The following is a 24,348-nucleotide window of genomic DNA, read 5'->3' on the forward strand; positions in this document are numbered from 1 at the left end:
AAACTGGAAGAATAATGAACTAACTAACTAACTGAGTGCTTGAAGATCTGCAAAGGAAAAGCCTCGTGCGGTGCAAAACACAAAAATATTAATAGCTTATCCAGAGCAGCTTGCTGGTCCTGAATGCCGGTGTTCAGAGGTGACACAGGCTGTCTAACAGACACATCGGGACGAGATTAGATAAGGGACAGCACGCTCAGGCTGGCCAGGGACAGAAAGACGTGCACCTAGTTTTGAAACTGGAGTGGCAAATGCGGCGCTTGTTCCTCAGTTCTCGCTCTGGTCCACGCGGAAGGTGGATGCGGCTGTGCCGGTCGGTGTGTCCTGGCTCCCCTCGGTGCACGAGCGGCGGTGCCACCACCGTGTCACCCTGCGTGCCGCCCCGAGCGCACTGCACCCACCTGCTCAGGGCCCTGGGACAGCCCTCTTAGAAACCACACAGTATCAGTGCGTAACAGAATGAGCCCTATTAATGAGCTCATCAGCTGAGTAACAGACGTTTCCCATTTTGCTCCATCCCAGCAAACTTTTGCGAGGCTTTGAGCTATTGCCCTGCAGGGATTTTCCCATTTCTTCCCAGAAGCTTATCTCAGACGGAAACAGTCACACTGCCGTGCAAACGTTGTTCCCTTGCATGTCCTACCCAGCTCTGCCAGCTGCAGATGTTGAGCGATGAGTTATATTTTGATGTAACTCAACGGACGCATCTTTGCATCCTGCCGCAAGCACAGCGGTCGTCAATTCAACACATCCTAGCCAGCTGCTGATAATAAATAATCACATTATCTGTTCCTCCTTGCAAAGACAAGGGCTGGTGCCTTGCACGCGTTCACTGCCCAGGGCGCGGCCGGAGCAGAGACCCCCAGCCCCGGCTGTGCCCGTGTCCCCAGGCTGTGCCTGTGTCCCCAGGCTGTGCCCGTGTCCCCAAGGCTGTGCCCATGTCCCCAGGCTGTGCCCGTGTCCCCAGCCTGTGCCCGTGGCCCCAGGCTGCCCCACGTCCCCGCAGAGCAGACCCGCCGCTGCATTCCCACGGCTCTGCAGTGCACAGACTATTTCAACCCTCGCATGTCGCTGCGGGGTCACCGTTCATGTTTGCTGTAGGGGAAGGAGGCCGCAAACATTCCTCGCGGTGCCTCTCCCGGCGCGCCGGGCACCGCGGCCCAGCCCCGGAGCGGGTCCCAGTCCTCGAGCTGGGAGCGTCGCTCCTCAGGCTGCTGCAAAAGCGATGTCAGTTGACATTTGGTAACCCCCTGACACTGAGAATAAATAGCCCTGTTCCCAAATGCATCCGTTTCCCTCCACGCACTTAAAACAGACCAGTGCCCCAGAAAGAGGGTCTGTCAATGTCCACACAACGAGCGCTGTGCTAGGATGGGAGCTCGTGTCTCTGTGCTGGTGGGGAATCGCTTCCCCTCCTGCTCAGCCAGGACTGGTGGGAGAGGGACCCGGGAGCCGTGGTCTGTGCGGCACGGCTGGTGTTTGCGGAGGCGACGCGGGGCTGCCGGGGCCAACACTGTGCAAACAGGCGCCGGGAGGATCCCCCGCCCAGCTGGAACAAAGGAAACCTTCGCCGACGGGGAAAGGGGACAAAGAGCCACCGAGTGCTTCTCCCAAGGCCACCTGTGGCAGGGACGGAGCTGGGGGGACACCGAGCCCAGGTCACGGTGGGCTCCGGGGCAGCCGGACGGTACAGCAGCAACGAGCAGCCCCGGGCTGAGCGGGCGCTGGCGAGATGCCGGGTGAGCAGAGAGGGCACGTCTGGGGGAAAGTGGGGAGCGAGTTTCTCCATGTGCCTGTTTCTCTTCCGGCTGCCCCTTCCCTGTGCCGCACTGGGCAGACACGCTGGGCAGACACACGCTGGGCAGACACACGCTGGGCAGACACGCTGGGCAGACAGACGCACGCTCCCCGTCCGCCCTGACACACATCTCAGCTGGGGGAGACGCTGCTGAGCGCGGGCACCAGCCCTGCGGCCTTGGCCAGCAAACCCCCCAGCGCCCGAGCAAACCCAGCTCCTGCTCCTCCGCGACCCCACATGCCCCCACACCCAGAAACCCCAGTCTGGCTGCTTTCTGCTCAGAAAAGTCCGAGTGTCTGGCTCAGATCGTTCTGCTGCTCTGGCCTGACGGGAGAACTGGCAGCCAGAGCGAGTCCCCAGCGCCAGCGCCGCTCAAGCGCTGCAGATCTGGCCCGAGCCACCCGCGTCACCTCCGCGTCTGCGAGGCTTTGGAGCAGCCTCTTTAAGGTTGTTGTCTCATGCAGTTTTCTTTCTTTTTTTTTTTTTATTTAATATTAATAGTAATGACTGTGGCAGTAAGATAATAAGCTTCAGTCAGATTAGAAGGGGGTCGGCTCTTATCTTGACTGCTGAAGACGCATGTCTTTCACCTGCTCCTTTAATATCCCCCATCTTTCATTCCTACCGCCGAGCCCCCTCCCACTGTCCTAGAACAAAAGGGGTATTATTGTCCGGGGTCTTTTCAGGCTGGAGCCAGGAACACCTCCCCTCCCCAGCCTCCCGAATGGGCAGCACTTTGAAATGAGCCTTTTTCCTTCCCCGGCAGGAGATTAGCTCGGTTTGACAAGGCGGTGAACTTTAGGCAGGGTGAAATAGGGTCTCCTTGGGGAGTGGAGGCAGCTCAGCCCTGACTAATTCTGACAAAGAGAGGCACCAAAAAACAACAAAAAGAAAAAATTAAAATAAGAAAAACAACAGGGCTGGAGAGGAGGCGGGAGGGGGAGGCGGAGGACGGAGGCCAGGGGGCACGGTCCCCAGCAGGGCTGCGCTGGAGCTCCGGGTTTGCACCCTGGCTCTGGCCTTGGAGCCACGGCCCGGTGTCCACGGCCACCACAGCTCAGTGCCCACGGCGACCACAGCCGAGTGCCCATGGCCACCACAGCTCAGTGCCCATGGCCACCACAACTCAGTGCCCACGGCCACCAGAGCCCAGTGCCCATGGCCACCATAGCCCAGTGCCCACGGCCACCACAGCTCAGTGCCCACGGCCACCACAGCCCAGTGCCCATGGCCACCACAGCTCAGTGCCCACGGCCACCAGAGCCCAGTGCCCATGGACACCACAGCTCAGTGCCCATGGCCACCAGAGCCCAGTGCCCACGGCCACCACAGCTCAGTGCCCACGGCCACCAGAGCCCAGTGCCCATGGCCACCACAGCTCAGTGCCCACGGCCACCAGAGCCCAGTGCCCACGGCCACCACAGCTCAGTGCCCATGGCCACCAGAGCCCAGTGCCAATGGCCACCAGAGCTAAGTGCCCGTGGACACCACAGCTCAGTGCCCACGGCCACCAGAGCCCAGTGCCCACGGCCACCACAGCTCAGTGCCCACGGCCACCAGAGCCCAGTGCCCACGGCCACCACAGCTCAGTGCCCATGGCCACCAGAGCCCAGTGCCAATGGCCACCAGAGCTAAGTGCCCGTGGACACCACAGCTCAGTGCCCACGACCACCAGAGCCCAGTGCCCATGGCCACAGGAACCCGCTGCTCAGGGCCACTTTCTCCTGAAATCCCCTTTCTTGATAATTCCGTGAAGTTCTCTGGAAACCCTTTGGAACGAGCACCGTGGAGCGGTACCCAAGACTCACAGCTTGCTTTTAAAACAGAAAACGAAGCGCCAAGCTGCTGTGGCCAAGGTAAACAGTTTAAACAAATAATAAAAAACAACCAGAAAGTGAAAATCAGGATTTGAATGGAAAGAAATCAAACTGATTCCATTTCAAAACACTGTTTGTGTGTCACAGACCTGAGTTGTGCGGAGCTGTGACCGTGACGTGCCCGGGGAGGGTGCGGATGGAGCAGAGTGACGTGGGGAAGGGATTAAAACCAGGAGACTGGCAGAGGCAAAGAAAACCATTTCACACTGCGGTGTCCAGTCCTGAGGTGTCTTCCATCAGAAAACAGCCTTACGGTGAGGCAGAAAAGGCTCAGCACAGCTGAAAGCAGGGTTTGGAAGGGGGGCTGGCAGAAGACCAAGCTGCTGCGACCCCGAGCGTGCTGGGCACAGCCAAGAGCAGCTTCTTCGGTGGCTTTTTGCACGAGCGCCTGGGCAGGCTCTGCCTCACACACAGTTCATGTAACAGGGATGGAGAATCAACCTGGAAACAGCATGGAGTGCTTTTCTGGGCATCTCTCCTCCGCCCTCCCCTTTGCTCCGGCGCCGCAGCCCCTGCCCTGCAGGACACGCTGCCTTGCGCAGGACATTTCCTGGCAGTGGCTCCGCAAACCCCTGAAATCTCCCCGTCCTGCCAGGAGATTCCTCCCTAATGCTCATTAAGCCGCTTGCAAATCCCTGGCTGAACATGGCTGCACAAGTTTAATAAAGCAGAAGACAGATGCCATCAATCATGTGGGCCCGCCACACATCTGGGGGAAATCCAGGGCCATTCCTCTCCTCTCTTCTCCCACCTTCAGGTCCCGGCGGTCGATATCCCGGGTTTCGCAGGACAGCTCCGCTCCCGCGGCTCCCTGCACCATCTGCTCCTCCATCCCGGCTCCTTCCCTGCCCCGTCACCCGAGACCCGAACCTGCACGGCTGCTGAAGGGGCTTTACCCATCGCACGAGCCGTTCTCTCTGGGCAGTGGGATTTCCATCTCACAGGCCATTTTCTTGCTCTTTGAAACGTCTCCCAAAGGGCCAAGCACAGAGGAAGGACCTCAGAGCCCGCTGCGGTGACGGGGCCGGGGGAAGGGGAGGAGACGGGAGGAGAGCAGGGCTGCCCCTCACCTCGCACCTCGGACTCGGCGTTGCCTCCTGCCGGGAGGCGGCCGGAGCGGGAGGAAGGTGATCGCTCAGCAGCGCTCAACACGTAGGTTTTTGGTTTGAATTCAAACGATGGCACCTATGCTCCCCATCTGGAACAAATCCACACCTTTGCTCAACTGCTTCCATCGGGTGGGAGACAACATTTATTGCGCAGATGTTCACCTTGGAGGAGTCAGGACCTCGCTGGTGTGTCTGAGTGTGCATTTCATTTTCTCTTAGCGCAGCGATCCTCTGCTCTGCCTCACACACAGATTTGCTAAGAAGAGCCCCTATTATTTTTTTTCTTACGAGTTCCTTTCTAAAATCTTTATTGTCAAACACACGTTGCAGCTAACCAACCCATCACGGTGCGATGGAGCTCACCCCCGCGTTACTGCTCCAACAGACTGGTTCCTGTTGGCATCTGCAGCCCGGACAGCGAGGTGAGAAGCAGGGGAGAAAAACGTAATTGATGGGTCAACTGATTGACCGATCGATTCATCTCCCAAACTCAGGCCAAGCCCCACGGTCAGACAGTCACAACTTGCAGAGAGGCTGGAGGCCACGCCGAGCACAGCGCTCAGGACCGCGGGACAACGCGCGTGTCCCGCTCCTGCCGCAAACCTGCTCCGAAGCCAGGATTACAGCTCCTCTCACCGCTGCGGCGGGAAATTCCTGCCGATCTGCTTGGTGTTGAGACCACAGGGAAGCCAGGAAAATAGCCCAGCAGGAATCAGTGCTTAACTAAAGCTCTTTGTTAAATGAAGTGGTCTTTAAAGGTTTAGGGAGGCTCTTCCCCAGGTCCCCGGGGCTCTGCTCTCAGCCTCCCCGGGGTGCCGGGACTGGCAGCTCCGAGTGACAAACAGACCCGGCGGGCAGGACGCTGCGCTGGCTCCACACAAAGTTCTGCCAAGCGCTGAACATGCTCCTCATTTCTGTTTCGCAAAAGCCTCGATATGTATTTATTAAAAAAAAAAAGAACACAACAGAGAGATGGAAGGATTTGATGATCTGATCTTTTCATGCATGCTCGTGCTTACGATCAAGGATGTGTTATTGACTAATACAGCACCGGGGGACTGGAATAATGCACAGGGTTTATTTTGGTTTTGTCTCCATCAGCCCCAGAGGGATCTGGACACGTTAGAGCGGAACAGTTCAGTGCATCCAGCTGCGATGCGGAGGCTCCTGGGCCCTTTTCCCAGGAGGGAATTCACACGCAGTTCCAGAGGACGCCAAACTGCCCCCCAGCCCCGCGCGGGGCTCAGGGTGGGACCAGACAAGTCACCCCAACTCCGCAGGGCTGTGTCCCCAGCAGCTCGTGGGGACGATGGGGCCGGTTTCCCAACAGGCTGATGTTAAAGTGAAAAGCATTACCTAAAGGTATGGAGATGAGCAAAGACTGGCTTCATGGCATCGTCCAGCTCGGCACAGGGACTGAAGTTACTTCGATGCGCTCATGGCTCGTCCTCCCCGTGGTGTCCCCTCCTCCCCACGGGCTCCCACCTCACCTCAGACCACACCGGCCAACTGAGCAGCAGAAGACGCAGGAGAAAATAGCCCCGAATGGCCGGTTCCATCCCGGTTCCACCTCTGCCGAGCCCGCGCAGGTCCGGGCTGATCTCGGCAGGGCCGCGGGGTCCGGCCGGGCGGCAGCGTGGGCCGCGGGCCAAGCCGCACATGTGGGATAGATTAGGCACGGTGGCTTAGAGGGGCTTCTCTCGCTGCCACTCACCTACCCGCCCGTGTGGCAGAGGAGATGGCAGAAAGGTTTTCACAGCTGGAATAAATTGCAGGGAGGAGGAGGAGGAGGGGTTTGGGAGAGACAAAAAACAACATTGAACTCAAGATGGAAGAAAGACAGTATTAGCGGAGGTAATGGAGAAAATATGTGTGTGTGAGAGAGAGGGTATTTTATTTACAGTCTGTTTGTTTGGTGTTGCCCACACACGGTGAAAACTGGGCAGTGGCTGCACTCCAAAATCCCAGCAGGCACTTTGGTTTGGAGAGGTAAGGAGAAGTAGAAAGCGGGAAAAAGAGAGAAAAGGGAAGCGGGGAAAGAAGGAGAAAGAGATGGGCTGTCCCGAGGCACCGCGCCACGGCCGCGGTCATCCAGAGCCAACATCTGCTCCCAGAGCTCGGTCGGGGCAACCTGAGCTGAACCAGCCAGACCGCACTGCGAGCTCTGCGCTCCCCGTGCATCCCTGCACACAGCCCGAGCTGCTCCCTCCCCACGGACACCGGCACCCGCTTCCAACCGCTGGTCATCACTCAGTGTCACCCAGCCGTCCCCTCAGTCCAAGAGGTGTCGTGAGGCTGAGGCGCCCACCAGGACCCTCGGTGTCTGCCAGGGGACGAGGGGATGGGAGAAGAGGAGGGGAAGGTGCTCTCGGTGACAGTGGCATTGCCACCCGAGGAGCCCTGGCAGCCGCCACTGACCCCTCTGAGCATCCCTGGGGAGGGATAAGACAACCCAGAACTCCCCAGGGAGAGGTTTTATTCTTCACCCTCTCCCCCGCCCCGTCTCATGAAATATTGGAATTAATATAATAACACACCTTAATAATATTATGCCTTGTCGAGTCCATAAAAGTCCCCTCTTGCATTACGGCATTTGAGAGACTATTAAGTTTTAAGGCCACGAGACCTCCATGAAGGAGAGAAGTCATTTCCATTTTTCCTGTCTTTCGAGGGCACTGGGGTTTACGGGGCCGTCAGTGATCGGGACTGACGAGGCTTCTGCTCGGCAGCACCGGGGCCACCGCGCTCCCCGGGCAGGGCAGGGGTGACAGGGCCCCGGCACGTCCCCGGGGACGGGGCTTCAGCAACGCGGGCTTGGAGCGATTGTGAGGATGTGGGATGAAACAGGCTGGAGATCCTCCTGTGCACACAGAAAGATTGCAGAGACAGGCAGCGCTAACTCAGTCCAGAAGTGATCTGAGCATTCACTCCCCGAAGTCCAAAGCTCTGAGGATTCTGGAAACGCTCCGGTCGCTGCTGCTGGCTGGGATCTGGGGCTCTCTGGCTCCAGTCGCTTACTGCTCCGCAACGAGGCGCAGCGCTCGGCAGGACAGAGGCCCATTTCATGGAGCTGTTTGTGAGCAGGTCCTCTGGCATGTGCACAGCCGCGCTGACAAGTGGATACCTCTGTTTACGCAGCCCAGAGTTGCATTTGGCTTCGATTTAGCAGAGCACTTTGTCTCAAGTGCTTCACTAAGCAGGGATGGACTTCGCCCCGCTGCCCGGGTTAAGCAGGTGCTGCTGCTCTCTGCCGAGCTGGAGGCGCGGGGAGCGCTGCGGGCGCAGAGCAGCCGCGGCCACGCTGTGAGCCCTTCCCCTTTCGTTTCTGCTCAGAGTAAAACACCACCAGGATTGAAAGGCGAAGATCTGGTCCTGCTCTTGCGCAGAGCTGTGCAGGAGCTGTTGGTGACAGTGGTGGTGACACAAAGCTGGCTTGTGTTAACTGGGGCAGCACCAGTTCAGCGAGAGGCGCTCAGACCACGTGTGCCAGGACAGAAAGGGGTTTGCAGAGCTTATAGTTAATAAAGTGCTGGCATTTGAGGGTTTCCTTCACAATTTTTATGTGCTGCAAGAATCTGAGGGCTTCTCCCCAAAGAGAAGCAAAGGTTTGCAGCCCAAGCCTGGCGGCGCGGTGGGAAGACAGAGGGACCTTCACTGAAAGGCAAAGCAGATCAAAAGCAAAGTGAAAGGCGCACGTCAGTAGTAACGGTCCCTCAGTGAGCGAAAGCAAGAGGGAAACCAAAGTGGATGATGAAAGGAAAGGAGAAAGTAAAAGTTTCTTCCCTTTATCCCGAGTATCATCCTGGTTTAAGCAGCTGGTTGGCCTCAGAGAACTATTCACTCTGGATTTCTGGCTCGCTGTTGTCATCTCCCCGACGCTGAGCTGTTGAAGCTGGCGGCTCCCGTGCAGGGAGCTCAGCGCGGCACCGCGGGCACAGCGCTCCGGCTCCTGCGCTGCCAAAGGGGCTCCGGAGAAGCGCCTGAGTGTCTCCTGGAGCATAATTTCACAAAGATACGGTGTCAGAGAAAAACCTTCACTAAAAAACAAATAAAACATCTTCTGATTGCCAGGAAGAGTTTGAAAACGTGACCACCGCAGGCTCGAAAAAACAGAAGGCCAATTAAAAAAAACCCTTTCACATTTATTATTATGTAAAATCTCATGCTCTTTAGGGCAATCTCATGATTATGAAGGGGTCAGGGGAACTGATTTATGATTAGAGAGCTCTTGGCATCGGCAATATTGTATATGTTTTAATTTTGAACCTTAATAATCCATCCAATATGCAGCACTTGATCATGACACTCATTTCTCACATATAATTTTCCAAGACTCCACACATCCACCTTCACCTCTTCTCTAACACACGAACCCGCCTGCGCTGCTCCGAGGGGCTGTCAAACCTCCTCCCTGCGCCAAAGTCAAATACCATCCAACTTTTCCCTGTCAAACACACCTTCCCCCAAGCCCAGTGGCCACGGTGCCCCTGCCGTGCGGTGCCCGTGGCCACGGTGTCCCAGACGTGTGGTGCCCGTGGCCGCAGTGCCCCTGCCATGCAGTGCCCGTGGCCGCGGTGTCCCGGCCTTGCAGTGCCTGTGGCCATGGTGCCCCGGCTGTGCACTGCCAGTGGCTGCGGTGCCCCTGCCATGCGGTGCCCGTGGCCGCGGTGTCCCGGCTGTGCGCTGCCCGTGGCCATGGTGCCCCGGCTGTGCGCTGCCCGTGGCCATGGTGCCCCGGCTGTGCACTGCCCGTGGCTGCGGTGCCCCTGCCATGCGGTCCCTGTGGCCACAGTGGCCCTGCCGTGGCCTGTGGCCTTTTTTCTAAAATCTTATATTTGCAAAGACGCGTTGCTCTTGCTGATCAGTGTTGACCACAAGGCGCCTCGTGCCTTGCACAGGAGCATCAAGTACCAGGTACTGCCAGGGCAGCATCCTGGGCAACGGTGCCATGAATCCGATTAGGAGCCGTGTCCGTTGGGCTGAGAGAAGGGGAAATCAGGGCTGGCGGATTAACATCCCCTGCCCTGGAAACCCCGCTCGGGGAGGAGAGCCGAGGCTGATGCTGCAGAGCCAAGGCTGATGCTGCAGAGCCGAGGCTGAAGCGGCGGAGCTGGCGGGAGGCGGCTCAAGGTCCATCCTGCTCTGGTTTTCCAGGGTTCCCTTTGGCCAGCGCGGGCTGTGCCTGCCCTCCCGGGCGCCCTCGGCCCGCTGCCGTCTGTCTCCTCTCTCCTTCTCCCATTCGAGGTGTTTATTTAATTGTTTTCCCTGCTCCTCGGTGGCAGCGCTTCCCTGCCATTAAACCCTGCCATCCGCGTTCTGACTGTGTAATTTAAAGCTATAGTTAAATTATGACTTCTCTGAACCTGTTGTGGCACTGACGCATAACCCTAATTAAATGATCACATCCATTCTAAAGCCAGTCTTTTCTCCCCTCAAACGTTAATTACAACATAAGAGGCTTTAATGGCTCGCCTCACCTCCAGCTCCTCGAAAGAAAGGTCATGCGATTAATTTTCGTCATTAATCTTTTCCCAATGTGGACATTGTGCTGTCACTGGAGCCTATTAAACCCCCTTTGTCCCCCTCCCGTTCTTCTCCCTTCTCCCCCCTTCACCCTCCCCCCATCCCTAAGTGAATGAGAGAACAAAAATATTTAAGCTCCCCTTTGGCTCTGGTGTTGCTGGAGTCGAGCGGGGCTCGCGCGGTGGCCATGGAGTCCTCCTGGGACACGTCCCACGTCCCGGCACCGACCCGCGCGCGGGCTGAGGGTGGAGACGCGGTTCCGCTGCACAGGGGACAACGTGGGGCAGTGGGGACGCCTGGAGAGCCGCACGCGCGGGACCGGCCGCCTGCGTGGTGGCCCAGGCAGCCCTGGGGCAGCGGGGGGTGCGCGGCGGCTGCAGAACCCGCCGGGCTGGGCGAAGCGCCGGGAGAAGCGCCGCGAGAGCCGCCCCGCAGCCGTCGCCGGGGCCTGCTCCAAGCCCCTTTTTCTTCTTTTTCCAAAGGAAATGGGCGTTTTCCTAAACTCCACAAAATCGGCTTCAGTGACTTAATCCCCGAGCCTGGGAGCGGGTCTGATTTCGGCCTGCGCCAGGCAGGCCTGGCTCCTCGGCGATGGGCAGGAGGGGTGGCTGGGGAGCGCAGCACACGTTCAGCTAATTGCAGTATTGTTTCAGCTGAAACGAAGGTCTGAATAATTCCCTTTTATGCAGGGTGACGTAATCGGGGAACAAGTTGCTGCACGGTGGGGGCTGGCAGCACACACGGCACCGTTTGGAATGGCGGCTCCAGGCAAAACCCGCCCCGGGATCAGCCGTGCAGCCCAACCCAAGCAGCGCGTCCCCGGCCTCGCCGCCTGCCCCAGTTTGGAGGGTCTGAGCGCTCTCCTGAAGGGTATGACCCACTTCCCAGCCCTCCCTCCAGCTCGTTGACATCCTTTCTTCCTATTCCCAAGGACAAAGACTCATGGGGGAAAATCCTGGAGTATTTTAATAAAGAGGAGACAGATGGTAGTCACCTCGCTGGGTAAATATGTTAGTGGGAAGTGGTCCAACACCGTGGCGATGAAAACAGAATAGAAGAGAGACGAGATGATCCTATTTTGACCAGGATCCTTCCTTCAGCGCATCGCTAACCAGCTCCTGAATCTCTCTGGATTCAGACATGGACCAGCACACGTGCTGGATCCCAATCCCTCTCCCGCCAAGGAGCTCCGATGGGCTTTGAGCTCTCTCTGCGCTCCGGCTTTGCCTGTGGCTAATCCCCGTCTCTCGCTCCAGGCCCAGGACGAGCAAGGCGAGAAAACCTGGATGCGCTTTTGCCAGGATTTGCCAGTAGCAAGGGCGAAATCCATCTGAATTTGGGAATGTGAGCAAGCAAGGGGAGCTCGGTGCTTCCCACAGGGTGAATTCAGTTGGTACACACCTGATGTTGTGGCAGGGGGTTCAGTGTGTGGCTCCGGGGCTAAAATCAGCTCTGTGACCTGCGGAGGATCCTTTCCCCTGGAACACGCCCGGAAAGAGCCCATGTGCACCACGGAGAAATGGAGAAACCTCTGGATGCGCGGGCTGGGGCTGTGGGTCCCTGCACAGCCTGGGACGGACGACGGAGCCACGGGGACAGGGGACAGCAAGTTCAGAGCAGCCTCCCGAGCCGGGTAAATGACGCCAGTGCTGCTGAGATCAACAGACCCGGCTGATTTCACTCACCGGGCCCCTCTCACCTTGAATGATGCTACATCACCTGGTAAAAGAACAGCAGCCAAAAAACGATCTCTGTTTAAGCCTCAGACACTACAAAAATAATTAATACCCTTCCAGCTTCCACTTTATTGTCAGAAAATGACCAGGCAATGGATAAAAGCCTCTCATAGATTCCAGCACACCGGGGCGGGGGAACATTGTGTGTGTCCGTGCACCGGCCCTTGCAGAATACAACTGTGGTCTTCCAACAAAGGTGTGAAAAAAGCTATTTTAACCCCAAGGCTCATTTTGGGTGGCAGATTCTCTCTATGCATTTTTCCGACAAGAGTGAGGCAGGAAGGGAAGGAGCAGCCGGAGGTGTGTCAGCGAGCACGAGCCAGACGCGCCACAGCCGCGGCCATGGCCAGACGGGTGGTGGCCCGTGGGCCGGTGCTGGTGCAAAGCTGGATCTGAGCGGGTGACGCGGCTGCGCCCGAGCCTGGTGAGCACTGAGCCTGGCGAGCGCTGAGCCTGGTGAGCACTGAGCCTGGCGAGCGCCTGAGCCTGGTGAGCGCTGAGCCTGGTGAGCACTGAGCCTGGTGAGTGCCTGAGCCTGGTGAGCGCTGAGCCTGGCGAGCGCCTGAGCCTGGTGAGTGCCTGAGCCTGGTGAGCACTGAGCCTGGCGAGCGCTGAGCCTGGTGAGCACTGAGCCTGGCGAGCGCCTGAGCCTGGCGAGCGCCTGAGCCTGGTGAGCACTGAGCCTGGTGAGCTCTGAGCCTGGTGAGCGCCTGAGCCTGGCGAGCGCCTGAGCCTGGTGAGCGCCTGAGCCTGGTGAGTGCCTGAGCCTGGCGAGCGCCTGAGCCTGGTGAGCACTGAGCCTGGAGAGCGCCTGAGCCTGGCGAGCGCCCGCTCCCGAAACCCAGCTGCAGGCAGCTCCAGGCACGGGAAAGGCTGGGCGGTTTCTGGCTTGTTCAAGGGAAGTCTTCTTGATCTCTGATGCATGCGCGTTTATTTTACCCCTTAACCAGCCAGCAAGGGGAAAAGCAAAACCCCTCAAAAGAGATTTAAGACTGCGTTTTGTTGGGGTTTGGGTTTTGGTTTTGTTTGTTTTTTTTTTTCAGGAAATTAACAACCGAATCGCTGTCAAGAGTTGGGAGGGAACTAGCGGCTGAAGCAAAGGAAGATCTGAGAAGAGCAGGGTGTCACACACCTGAGCAGGGTGTCACACGCCTGAGCAGGGTGTCACACACCTGAGCAGGGTGTCACACACCTGAGCAGGGTGTCACACACCTCAGCCGCGGCAGCACCGCCAGGGCAGTGGCCCCGCGTGCTCTGTGCCAGCCACACAGGCGGAAGCCGCCGCTCCCCCCTTTTCACGTTGCAAAACAAAACCCTGGAGACTCATGTCCCTCTTTTCCTGCAGAGGTACATTCGCCACTATAAAATCCACATCAGGATCGCTGACAGCCCTGGTGCTGAGGGCTCTGGTACTTGCAGCTCAGGTGGCCGTGATGGTCCTTCCCAGCTCCAAAAGGCGGCTGGTGGGACGATGGGGCTCTGGCCGGGTCCGGCTCCCCCTCGCAGGCAGCGGAGGGACCGTGTGCGGGTCTGAGGAACAGCCATGCACTGACGCTCCTCTCTCCCCGTATCCCGGTTTGGGGAGGAAGGCAGCGGCCGGCGGCTCAGGGTTTACGTTGTGTTTTCTACCCAAACAACCCCCTGACCGAAGGGCGGGCAGAGCGCAGCGCACGCCGGGGCACGCGGGCTGGGGGAAACTGCTGGCACAGACCCCGCGGAGCAGCCGCGGTGCTGCCGAAACAGCGGCACGCGGGGCGGCCGCAGAGCCCCCGGCCTCGCCCCTCGGCTCCGGAGCCGCCCCGCTTCGGACACCCGGAGCCGCCCCGCTTCGGACACCCGGCGGGTTTTTTCTCTTTGTCCCAAGGACATTGGGGACATCACGTCCGCAGTGCTCCGTGTAGCAGGATAATAATAATTAATAACCATTAGCAACAATAAGGATAATACCAGTGCCAGGCCAGACTGGCTGTGCAGAAGAGACACTTTTTTTTTCACTTTAATGAAAACAATGATTTGACTTTGAAGAAAGTGACTTTTTTTTAAGTGAAGGCTGAGCCGCTCCCCTGCCCCCCCCTTCTTCGCCCCCTCCCTCCTTTTTTTTTAACTCTCCTTTTTTCTTTTTCTTTTAATACTCTGCGTTCTATCATGCAAATCCCCTTTCAAATTATGAGAGTATTAGAGCCATCAGCGGTAATGTCACCGCCACAAAATGAGAGCAGGGACTTAAGCACCTAACGAACAATGAAATGTGCGAGCCCTGGGACAGGACAATTAAGAACTGGGCTTAGCCAGCCAGGGAAATTTATTGCTATCAAATCCATATTTCTATTTTCCCCCTGAACAGTAACCTATTTGAATATGATTAAAGGGTTTCATTAGAGCCGAGAGAAAGGCCCGTGTCCCGCCGTTCCCTGTGAGCTCACAAACACGCTCTGCAGCCGGGCTGGGAGGAGAGGGAGGGGAGGCAGGAGGGACACGGGACGGATGGACGGACGGGTCACCGGCTCTGGAGAGGGACCTTCGCAGAGCCTGTGGCACTATCTGCCTGCTGTTACTCTGGAGGAGTTTGGCCTGTGCGGGTTTGTTTTCCCGGCGGAGGGGCCGGGACACCCCGAAGGCCGCGGCTGCCTCTCCCCCGGCCCGCGGAACTGCCCGCTCAACACTCGGGCGTTTCAGCCCAGGCTGCTGAGTGATCTGAACCGTGATCTGAACGGCCAGCATCACCTCCCAGCTGTTTGTGCCGTGTGCTTTAAAAGAACAGAGAGGATCTGAACTCCAATCTGAATTTCTGTCCCTCTGTCCCTCTTTGAGCAGCTCGGGGGCTGCGTGTCCCGCTGGGTGACCGTGGGGACACAGGACACCGGGCAGACACCCGCACGCCTCTGGGAGGTTCTGCCTTTACTGGGGGTTGTTGTGGATAATCACCGATTTGTGAAAACATCGATATTCAGGGCAGCATTTAAGCAGGTAGTTAAGTCCCATTAGAGTCAATGGGACTTATGGCCATGCTTAAGTTAAGCACGCATTTAAACACTTTCCTGAATGGATGCCAATACTAATAATTAGTGTATCTCCTGGCAGCTACAGAACCGCAGGTTTAAAGGCCAAACCTGCTGTGACCTCCTGTGCTGCCCGGCCCAGAGGACACAGCGCAGGATTTCCGACACGGGGCCCAACCAAAACACCCGTGGACGTGTCCAGGGCAGCGCGCGGGTCCTTCCTCCCGCGGCGGCGGGTCCCGACACCTCTCCTCTTCGGTTCCAGCTCCGTGCCGAGCCCACGCTGTCCCCGCTGCCCGGCTGGCTGTCCCCAGTGGGGCCGGGCAGGGGACACTGGCACAGCCCGTGGGGCTGGTGAACGCGGCAGCTTTGGCACAGCCCGTGGGGCCGGTGAACGCGGCAGCTTTGGCACAGCCCGTGGGGCTGGTGAACGCGGCAGCTTTGGCACAGCCCGTGGGGCTGGTGAACGCGGCAGCTTTGGCACAGCCCGTGGGGCTGGTGAACGCGGCAGCGTTGCAGCTTTGTTCGTCGGGCAGGCCGGACCCTCCTGGTGCCGCCTCCCTGCCCACCCCCACCCGGCCAGGCATCACAGCTCCTAACGAAACGGAACTGCTGCCAGATGAAATATATTACTATTAAATACTTAATTCTTCTAGTGAGCGGAGAGCAGCCAGTATGAATACGATTATTAAAGAAAATTACTTTGGCTGATCAGATATTTCTGCATACTAATTTCTGACCCTTCTTTCCTCTCTGCTTGCTTCTCATCCCTTAGAGACCAGGACAGATAAAATTCCATCACAAATAGCTGATTACTGGGGCTTGCATTAAAATCAGATTTTTTTCCTGCCGGCGCTAATGTCCTTGCCTAAAGTAGAGGCAGCAGCTGTCAAAAAAAAACCTTAGAGATTGGTCTAGATCTGAATATCCCTGAACTTCGGGGCTGCCAGTGTCATCATGTGGATCCAACGTCGGCGGCTGTGTCTGCGGCAGGCGGCAGGGCTGGCACGGCCCACGGCAGCGATGGGTGGGATGGGATGGGATGGGATGGGATGGGATGGGGTGGGATGGGATGGGGTGGGATGGGATGGGATGGGGTGGGATGGGGTGGGATGGGATGGGGTGGGATGGGGTGGGATGGGATGGGATGGGGTGGGATGGGGTGGGATGGGATGGGGTGGGATGGGGTGGGATGGGATGGGATGGGATGGGATGGGATGGGATGGGGTGGGATGGGGTGGGGTGGGATGGGGTGGGATGGGATGGGGTGGGATGGGGTGGGATGGGATGGGATGGGATGGGATGGGATGGGATGGGATGGGATGGGATGGGTGGGACGATGGGGTGAGCACCCCTGGTGCTCAACAGGGGTTCTGACCCACGTGGCTTCACCCCCACCCCCTGCTCTCCCACACAGCCGTTTCGACACACACATAGATGTAGGACCTACACCCTCTCTCCCCACTGAGTCCAGCCAATTTCCTTCGAGTTTCTGCATCTCCCGCCCATCACCCAGGCACAGTCAACCTGTCACAGCACGGGGACGCCACTAAAATCCCTCCTGTCTCACCCCTTCCCCACCATCATCACCACCACCTCCCCCCGCTAACATACCCAACCTGGAAGCCTCCAATTTACCTGCCTTTAAATAAAGACACTTGTAAAGGTGTCATGGTGCTGAAGCCCTAATTACAGCCTGAGCATGTTAATTCCCGCTCCGGCTCCGCTGTCGCGCTGGGGGATCCTGTCTGCCCGGGGACGCGGGAGGGAGCGAGGGTGACGGGGGAGTCAAAGCTCAACTTGGCAACTGCAGGGCTTGCTGGAAATAAGTCCCTTTGAGAGGGGGAAGCCCATGAGGTTTGAGTTTCAGGTCTGACCTTGCCGGACTCAGCCCCAGGGATGTGTCCCTGCGATGGGGAAGGGAAGAAGGGACAATCCCTTTGCAAAGGCGGGGTGTGCTCCTCGGCCCCCCGGCCGCCCCACAGCCGGGCTCGGGCACCATCTGGGAGCCCCGCTCTGCAGGCAGCGCTGCGGCAGCCCAGGGATGTGTGTGCACAAGGACGAGGAATGTTTGTTTTTCCGTATTGACTCTCTGCGAATAAACGCGGGGCAGGCAGAGAGAGGCTCCGCTGGCAGCTGTTTACCAAGTGTTTGTGATAAAAAGCCTTCTCCATAGGAACAGGTGGCAGCGGGACTGTCCCCAGGACGCTCTGAGGCGCCTCCGCAGCCTGCCACGGCTTGCTGCTTCCTGCACAGGAGAAAATACACCCCATACCGGCCCTGGGGGCAGCCGGGCACCGAGTTAAAGCGCAGGGGGTTCAGCCGGCTCAGGTACATGGGCTGAGCATTGCAGGGGACAAACGAAGGGTCAGAGGAATTGTGCCTCATCTTCACCTACAACAGTTACAGAGGTACCTAAACCCTGACAAATGGGATCTGGGATGCCTGGTGGCGTTGCCGTTATGTACAGAGGCCGGCAGGTTTGGGTACCCACGTGTTCATTCAGTTTCTTTTTCCGTCTCACTGAATATTCATCCTCAGAAGCTCCTGAGCAGGCACTGGTGTAAAAAAGTACTGTCATTTACAGCTTTTGTGATAAGAGACACAGGGAGCTGGGTTTCCACACCTTCTGGCTCTAAACCAGTCAATATTTTATCTATTATTTCCTCTATTAACTACTACACGTAGGAATGACATTGTAACACCAGCCCTACCCTTGTTTCAGTCAGTCGGCAGCAAAGAGGGATGGCGGAAGAACCTAAAGAATAAATAAATAATAATTTAAAATCTCCTCTCATTTCTGTGTGGTTTTGAGTGCACAAACATGAGAAACGGTCCTTGCAGCAAAAGATACTTTGGCACTCAGAAAGGAGACAGGCTTTATCTATAGTTTTTGACAAACCACTGAAAACGTGGAGAATTCGCTTTTTGTTCTGACAGAAGCTCCCTCTAAACCTAGAAGTCACTTTCCAGCGAGGCTGGAAGGAGAAGAGGAAGAACAAACCCACACGCGGGGAGGAGGGGAGCCTGACGCGGGTGGCACAGGTCGGATCAGCCCCTGGCTGCTGTGGGGCCACCAGCCCCGGGCGCTGTGGCCGGGGCGGGGGATCCCAGGGCCCCTCCCGGCGCTGTCACCTGCTCCTCGCAGGGCCGGCACCGCTCGCTCCGCTGACACGGGCGCCCAGCAGCCCCTCCCCGGCCTTGATAAGTCGTGGCAGCAACACTTGCACAAATCTTTAATTGTTTAGTTTAAAGAATTGTGTTTTGACCGCAAGGGGATTTTGGCTGGAGCTCAAGAACTGATAATGATATTTTGCTGCCAAGACGTCTTCTTGGCTCTGCCTGTGTTAATGTTCACTTACAAGAAGCTCCAATTAACTGCATCAGCTCTCACAGAGCGAGAGCAAGCGAGAATGGGAGACAGAGATGATGTCTTTTCACCAACGCAAGAGAGAGAAAGCAAGACAGAGGAAAACAAGAGAGAAAGCAAGCAAAGCAAAGCAAAGCAAGCAGCACAAAGAGCTTGTGCAGCACTTGGCCCGTGGCAGGAGGTGACTCCCAATAGCTGGTCCCGAGGCCCAGCCGGCACCGGCGCTGCTCCGGAGCATCGCCTGTTCTGCCGGAGGTGCCGGGTCCTGCCCGCGGGTTTGAACGCGAACCCGGGGATCAGAGGCTGCAGCGGCGCCCTGGACCAGCCGCTTCTCCCGGGGGACACGCCTGGGCTTGTCCGGGGCTTTGGGAGCTCCGGCAGGGGATTTCTCGGCAGGGCCGAGGCTGTGCCCCGCACGGCTTGGGGAGAGGGTCAGATCCTGCCCTGCCAGCTCAAGTTACACGAACCTGAAGACAGGAAGATTTAAGAGTGGAGATGCCACACAGTACAGTGTGTTGTTTGTCTGCCTTTGAAATAGGAGCGAGCGAGCGCGGGGGGAGGGAGGGGGCAGCAGCCCGCTCCCCTGACGTACGGTTCCTTTCTGGCATTGAGGGGAATTGCATTGACTCCCTCTGCCTCTGTTGCTTCAGGTGCAGCTATGTTTTCTTACATGTTAATTTTTTCCTGTTTTATTATCCTGTCCCTCAGCTGCTACCAGAAACCCTCCACCAGCTCAGGGAACGTTTCCTTCAGCAGCTGGGACGCATTTGGCCGGGAGAGCCCGGCCCCGTGGCAGGGTGATGCTCTTTGGGGTGCAGGGACAGCTCCTGCGCCACCAGCCCCAGGCAGAGCTGGCACAGCAGGTCCCTGCCCAGCGGCGCTCAGCGCTGGCTCTGACCACACAGCACCGCGGGAACAGGGGTTTCCCTGGAAGCCTGCGCGTCTGTCCGGGATGAGAACGCTCCGGTGAGACGCCCTCCGCCCTGGGACCCGTGCTGGCTGCCACAAACCACAAGCGGGACGGTGCCAGCTCGGGAGGGCCCTCACACCCGCAGCTATTTGTCCTGTCAGCTGCTCTGCACTGTCCCACCAGGAGTGGTGCCCAGGGCAGAGCCGGGAAGGGTGAGTCAGGAGCTGTTCCTCCATCCAGCCGCTGGCACGTCCGGGATGTCACCATCCCCAGACCCGCCATGTCCCCTCTCTCGGTCCCTTGGGTGCTCTGCATCGCGTTTGGAAAAAACTTCTCCCTATTCATTGACTACACGAGGAGCATAAGCAGATTAAAGTTGAGTGATCCGAAAACGGCCAGTGGGGAAGCCCCAGCAGGTCACTCCTCCCCGCTGGCTGAGCTGCGGGGCAGCAGGAGCCGCGTCCCCCGCAGCTCACAGCTCTCGGGACCGTCCCGCTGTGCTGGGACCCGCTGTGCGGGCGCAGGGACGGGCCTGCGATGGGCGCGATTCCCAGAGCCGGGTCTGGAGCCCATCGAAGCTCAGACGGAGCCGGGGTTTCACCTGCCGCGGGGATGGAGGCGCGCGGCAAATCTTCCATTTACATTTTAATTTCAATAAAGTTGTTTTATTTTGTGTTTTATTACAGTGCTGGTGCAATAAAAGCATCCATTAGCCCCAGGGAAGCGCTCTCTGCATTAGAAGGTTTCTCAGGCAGAGTTTGGGCAGGACGGCCACGTGGCCTCTGGTTTATCACCAAACCTGCTCCATGCTCCACAAAAGAGAGGTCTCCTTGATGTAAACCCAATGCGCAAAGGCAGCTACAAGCCCTGAAATGCAACTTGGGCTCCTTTATTTAAATAAACCACAAGGATAAACCTCCTGCAGGTAAGCACTGGGTGTTCCCTGCTTATTACGGCTCCGTCCCCTCCCTTCAGCATTTAAAGCCGTGAGTCAGATCCAGCCCAAACCCAGAGACCGACTGTAGAAATCATGAGGTTTTTTAAAGTATGAAGTGTTTATTCTGTGGGGTTTTTCTTTTTTTATTTTCTCCCTTCTAAAATGGAAAACGTCTGGGTGCACTTTGTCAAGCTTTCCTCTGTATTTGAACGGAAGATGCTCTCCTTCCAAGTTAATAAAGACACCCAGGACACAGATTACCATTTGGCCCTCTGCTCGTCTGCTGGATTAATTTCAACTAAATTATAGGTAAAGAATGATTGATTATTGTGATGATTAAGAATTTATCCTCATATAATACCTTTCATGTGCAGTGGCACACCAGATACCACAGCAACAGGTACAGGAAAAGTTCCCGTGCTGATCTGAATCCCAGGCCACTGGGAGCTGGGATCTCCCGGTTCTGCTCCAGTGGCAGAGCCGGGCAGAGCGGTGGAGGGAGAAGATGTTCAGGGACTCAGCACCAAGGCAGCAGCGAGGCGGGTACCGCAGTCCTGTGGATCAGCTTCGACCTGTGAAGGTGTACACAGCCTCGGGCTGACCCTGCCCAGAGCAAATGCAGCAGTTCCTCCGTGCTGCCCTCGCACACTCGTCCCCGCCCGGCCGAGCTCCGCACAGTCACGGCTCTACCTGGGAACCCAGGACCAGCTGATCTCATGGTCCTCAGTGCAGGGAGATCTCCCTGGTGTGGAAGGAGCCCACATGTGAACAGCACTGATGGGCTCGGCCATGGCTGCCACATTCCAGTTCCTGCTCAGCGCCTCGGCCGCCCGCCCGGGGCCGCCAGGGCTGGGCTGCGGGGATCCCCTTCACCTCCCCATTCCCGTCCCGCCGCGTCCCACTGCTGATGGATTTATTTCCTCAGCGGAAAACAGCCAGTTTACAGTTGGGCTTTCACAAATGCAGCTGATAGTGGCGCAGTAGGACAGGAAGATCCCACCCGCAGCCCCCAGCCACCCTCCCCATCCCCAGCCCTCCGAGCCCCTTCCCCGGCCTCAGACAGTCCTCAAACAACAACTGTCTGCCTGCCCGCTAATCCCTCACAGGTGACCTCAAGACAGCCGCCGCACTCTCACATTCCTCCGAGCCGCGTTAACCCCTCCGGCACCGCGGCCCGGCCCTGCGGCGGTTGTGCCGGGGTCCCAACCGGGGAGGTTCCCCACCCGCTCCCCTTCCCCGCAGGGCTGGGAGCCACCCGGCGCTGCCTGGATCATCCCCTCGCCAGAGCTCCCGGTCAGAGGTTAAAAGCCTAATGTATTATTATAAAGCCAAAAAGAAAAAGCCTTGCATTCTCCCCTATAAATCTTCCTAACTACCTCGGCACATGTGGGAGCCAGACGACGCCCCAGCCTCTCCCCCGGTTTCGCTCCCGTACCCGGCGTGCTCCGTGTCACCGCTGCAGCGAGGGGCAGCCCTGACCCGTGGCTGTGGGACCGTCCCGCCGGCACAGGGGCAGGAGCAGCACGCGGGGCTCTGCCGGTGCCGCTCGGTACCCGCGGCAGGAGCTGGGACAGCCACATCTCGGGGTGGCAGCAGCACCGGTGCTGCCGTCCCGCTCCCGCCCGCGTGTCCCCGCGTCCCCACAGCGCCCGGCCCCGGCCCCTCGGTGCTGGGGGAACAGCAGCTCTGCCGCCTCCGCTCCCTGACACTATGGGCTTTTATTTTTTTTCTGTTTAACTCAAGCAAGACCTCAGGAACCAAATTATTTCTAGTGTAAATAACCCGGCTTCAGCAGGTCCGTGCCAGTAACGCTGGACCACCGACTGTTTGATCAATGGTAAGCGTTTAATACCTGTGTGGAGATTTGCTACAGCATGACAACAGCTGTGGGGAACAAAGGCTCGGCTTTTCTCCTCTCCGCCCCCCCGTTTTTTTCCTAATATATACATATATTTTTTAGGAGCGATGCCAAAGTTTCCGGAGATCAAAGTGAAACCAGTGTCCAGAGATGATCGAGACAATAAAACGGAAGAAAGAGAAAGGGGGAACAAGGCGGGCCGGGGGGCAGGTTGCACCGGAGCACCACGGGCGCTGAGCCCGCTGCTGCGGTCCCGGCCCCGGCCCCGCTGGCGAGGGAGCGCGAGAGCCTGGCCGGGCTGGCAGCCGGGCCAGCGCCCATCACGCGCTGCTGCCACGTTCGGACCCAAAACCCCCAAAGCTGCCAGGGCGGCTTCCTGGGGGCACAGCAGAGCAGCGCTCTTCCCCTTCATGGACACCTGTCTATGGCGGGGAGCAAAACCACCCCCAGCGTCAGCCCAGGGACCCCAGGAAGGACCCGCAAAGGGAGCGCGTGGCCCGTGCCTCAGGAACGTCTCCATCAATTTCAATTAGCTGGGCTTTGGTTTTTTCCTTCCTTCGTTGCATCCTCCACTTTTTCCCCCAGATTTCAAGCAAGCCTGAAACTCCAACCAAACAGAGGCCTATAAATCATGGCCATTGCCCAAGCTTTTGCATCTGAGCCAAGAGACACCACTGATTCATCCTTATTTTTGAAGCAGATCAGTCCATGGGCCAGCACTTGCTGGAGAGCCGGGACAGACCCGGACCAGAGCAAACTGCTGTCGTCCCTTCCCCAGGCAGAGCCCAGCCCCGGGGCCTGTCCCCTCGCCCAGGCAGCGCCGCGGCCGGGGCTGGGAGGGCCAGGGGAACACACGGGTCTGCCACCCAGCCCCGCAGCTCCCTGCGGCTCGGGCCGGGCTGCACCAAGGAGCAGACTGCACCTCTGGCCTTTGCAAGCCCTATGGAAACTGCCTCTCCTGGCGAATGGAGAGGAGAGGAGCACTGTGTTCCAGCTCAGCTCTCTTCCGTCCCATCTGCCTTTGCCTCCCCTGCTTTGAATGCCCGGAGTGGTGTGAGAGCAGCTTCCTCACCTGGACGTGCTGAGCAGGCTCCTTCCAAGAAGAAAGACCCGTAAACAAACAAACCAGCAGGATTTGTCTGTGAACAAACTGTGAACTGCGACGGCGCGCCTTTCAACCTCCAAATCCAGCTAAGCACCGAGCAGCAGCCGCGGATCGATGGCGCTGAGCAAAAAAATGAATATTTGTTTCAAGGGCTTACCAGCTATCCCCAAGACACTGGTTATTTGGTAACTTATTCTGGAAACATCCAGGGGCAGCTCACTCAACTTTCACGAGGTATTTGCTCTCGGCTCCGCTTTCTGGAGGCGGTTTCTGAGCTTTGCCATCCGGCTCAGGGCTGCAGCACAGCAGATATTGGGCTGGGACAGGGGCTTGGTCCTGGCTGCTTGAGCTGGGCTCAAGTAGGACTTTAATCCTGATTGTTAGGAAATCACAGCTCACGTCTCCACACCTGAGGCAGCAAGCTTAAAAATCACCGAGAAAAAAACGTGTTTCCTTTCTGGGTTTCACATTGTTCCTGTTCATATTTTTGAGCTTTATCTCAGCCACAAGGACAGGAAAATATTTTTTTTATAAAAAAGAGATGAGATTTTCACGTAGCCACACGATTCCTGAGGCTTTACAAACCTCCAGATTTCGGGAGGCTCACAATAAAATGTTACGGGTTGGTAAGATGTTGGGCTGCTTAGCCTGGCTGGCCTCCGTGGCCCCGGCTGCGGAGGGAACACGGAAAGGCCCGAGCCGGGTTTTCTCCCAGGCACAAGACTGTTTGCAGCTGGGCCTTTGGTGTTGGCTGTGACAGCAGCACTGTCCCCTCCCGCCCCACAGCCACGGTGCCCGCGGGAGGCCCGAAACCCCGGCAAGCGGTTTACTGCCCCCCAGCCTGGCGCTAGATCCATCGATATCAGTGTCTTGCCTTAGCCGGTCTTGAGAGATAAGTGAATCCCCTGTGCCGTCTGACAGGCGGGTAGACATTAATAATTATGTACTATTTAAGGCTGATTGAAAATGAAGAGGTGGAGGTGTTGGGACAGATGTGGCAGTGCCAGATGGATTGTGATTAGATTAGCACCGTTCCATTTGACGGGATCTGAACCATGCTTTAATCATTTATTGTGAAAGCTCGCTCCACGCCGGCACACGGGCGCTCGGCGCGCTCCCTGTTGCT

The 24,348-nt window shown here is 57.7% G+C and overlaps 1 protein-coding gene across 1 annotated transcript in view; it reads right to left on the reverse strand.

Annotated features, from left to right (window-relative positions):
• Positions 1–7,245: 7,245 nt before the first annotated feature.
• The window catches only part of LOC110356209 (uncharacterized), a 70,716-nt gene continuing 53,613 nt past the window's right edge, over positions 7,246–24,348 (reverse strand). Inside the window, exon 4 of the mRNA XM_065039087.1 lies at positions 7,246–8,775. Within this exon, the coding sequence (XP_064895159.1) occupies positions 8,257–8,775 (519 nt within the window). The 3' untranslated portion in view covers positions 7,246–8,256. The remainder of the gene's footprint in view (positions 8,776–24,348) is intronic.

Source organism: Columba livia, chromosome 22, assembly GCF_036013475.1.
Source record: "Columba livia isolate bColLiv1 breed racing homer chromosome 22, bColLiv1.pat.W.v2, whole genome shotgun sequence".
NCBI classification, from domain to species: domain Eukaryota; kingdom Metazoa; phylum Chordata; class Aves; order Columbiformes; family Columbidae; genus Columba; species Columba livia.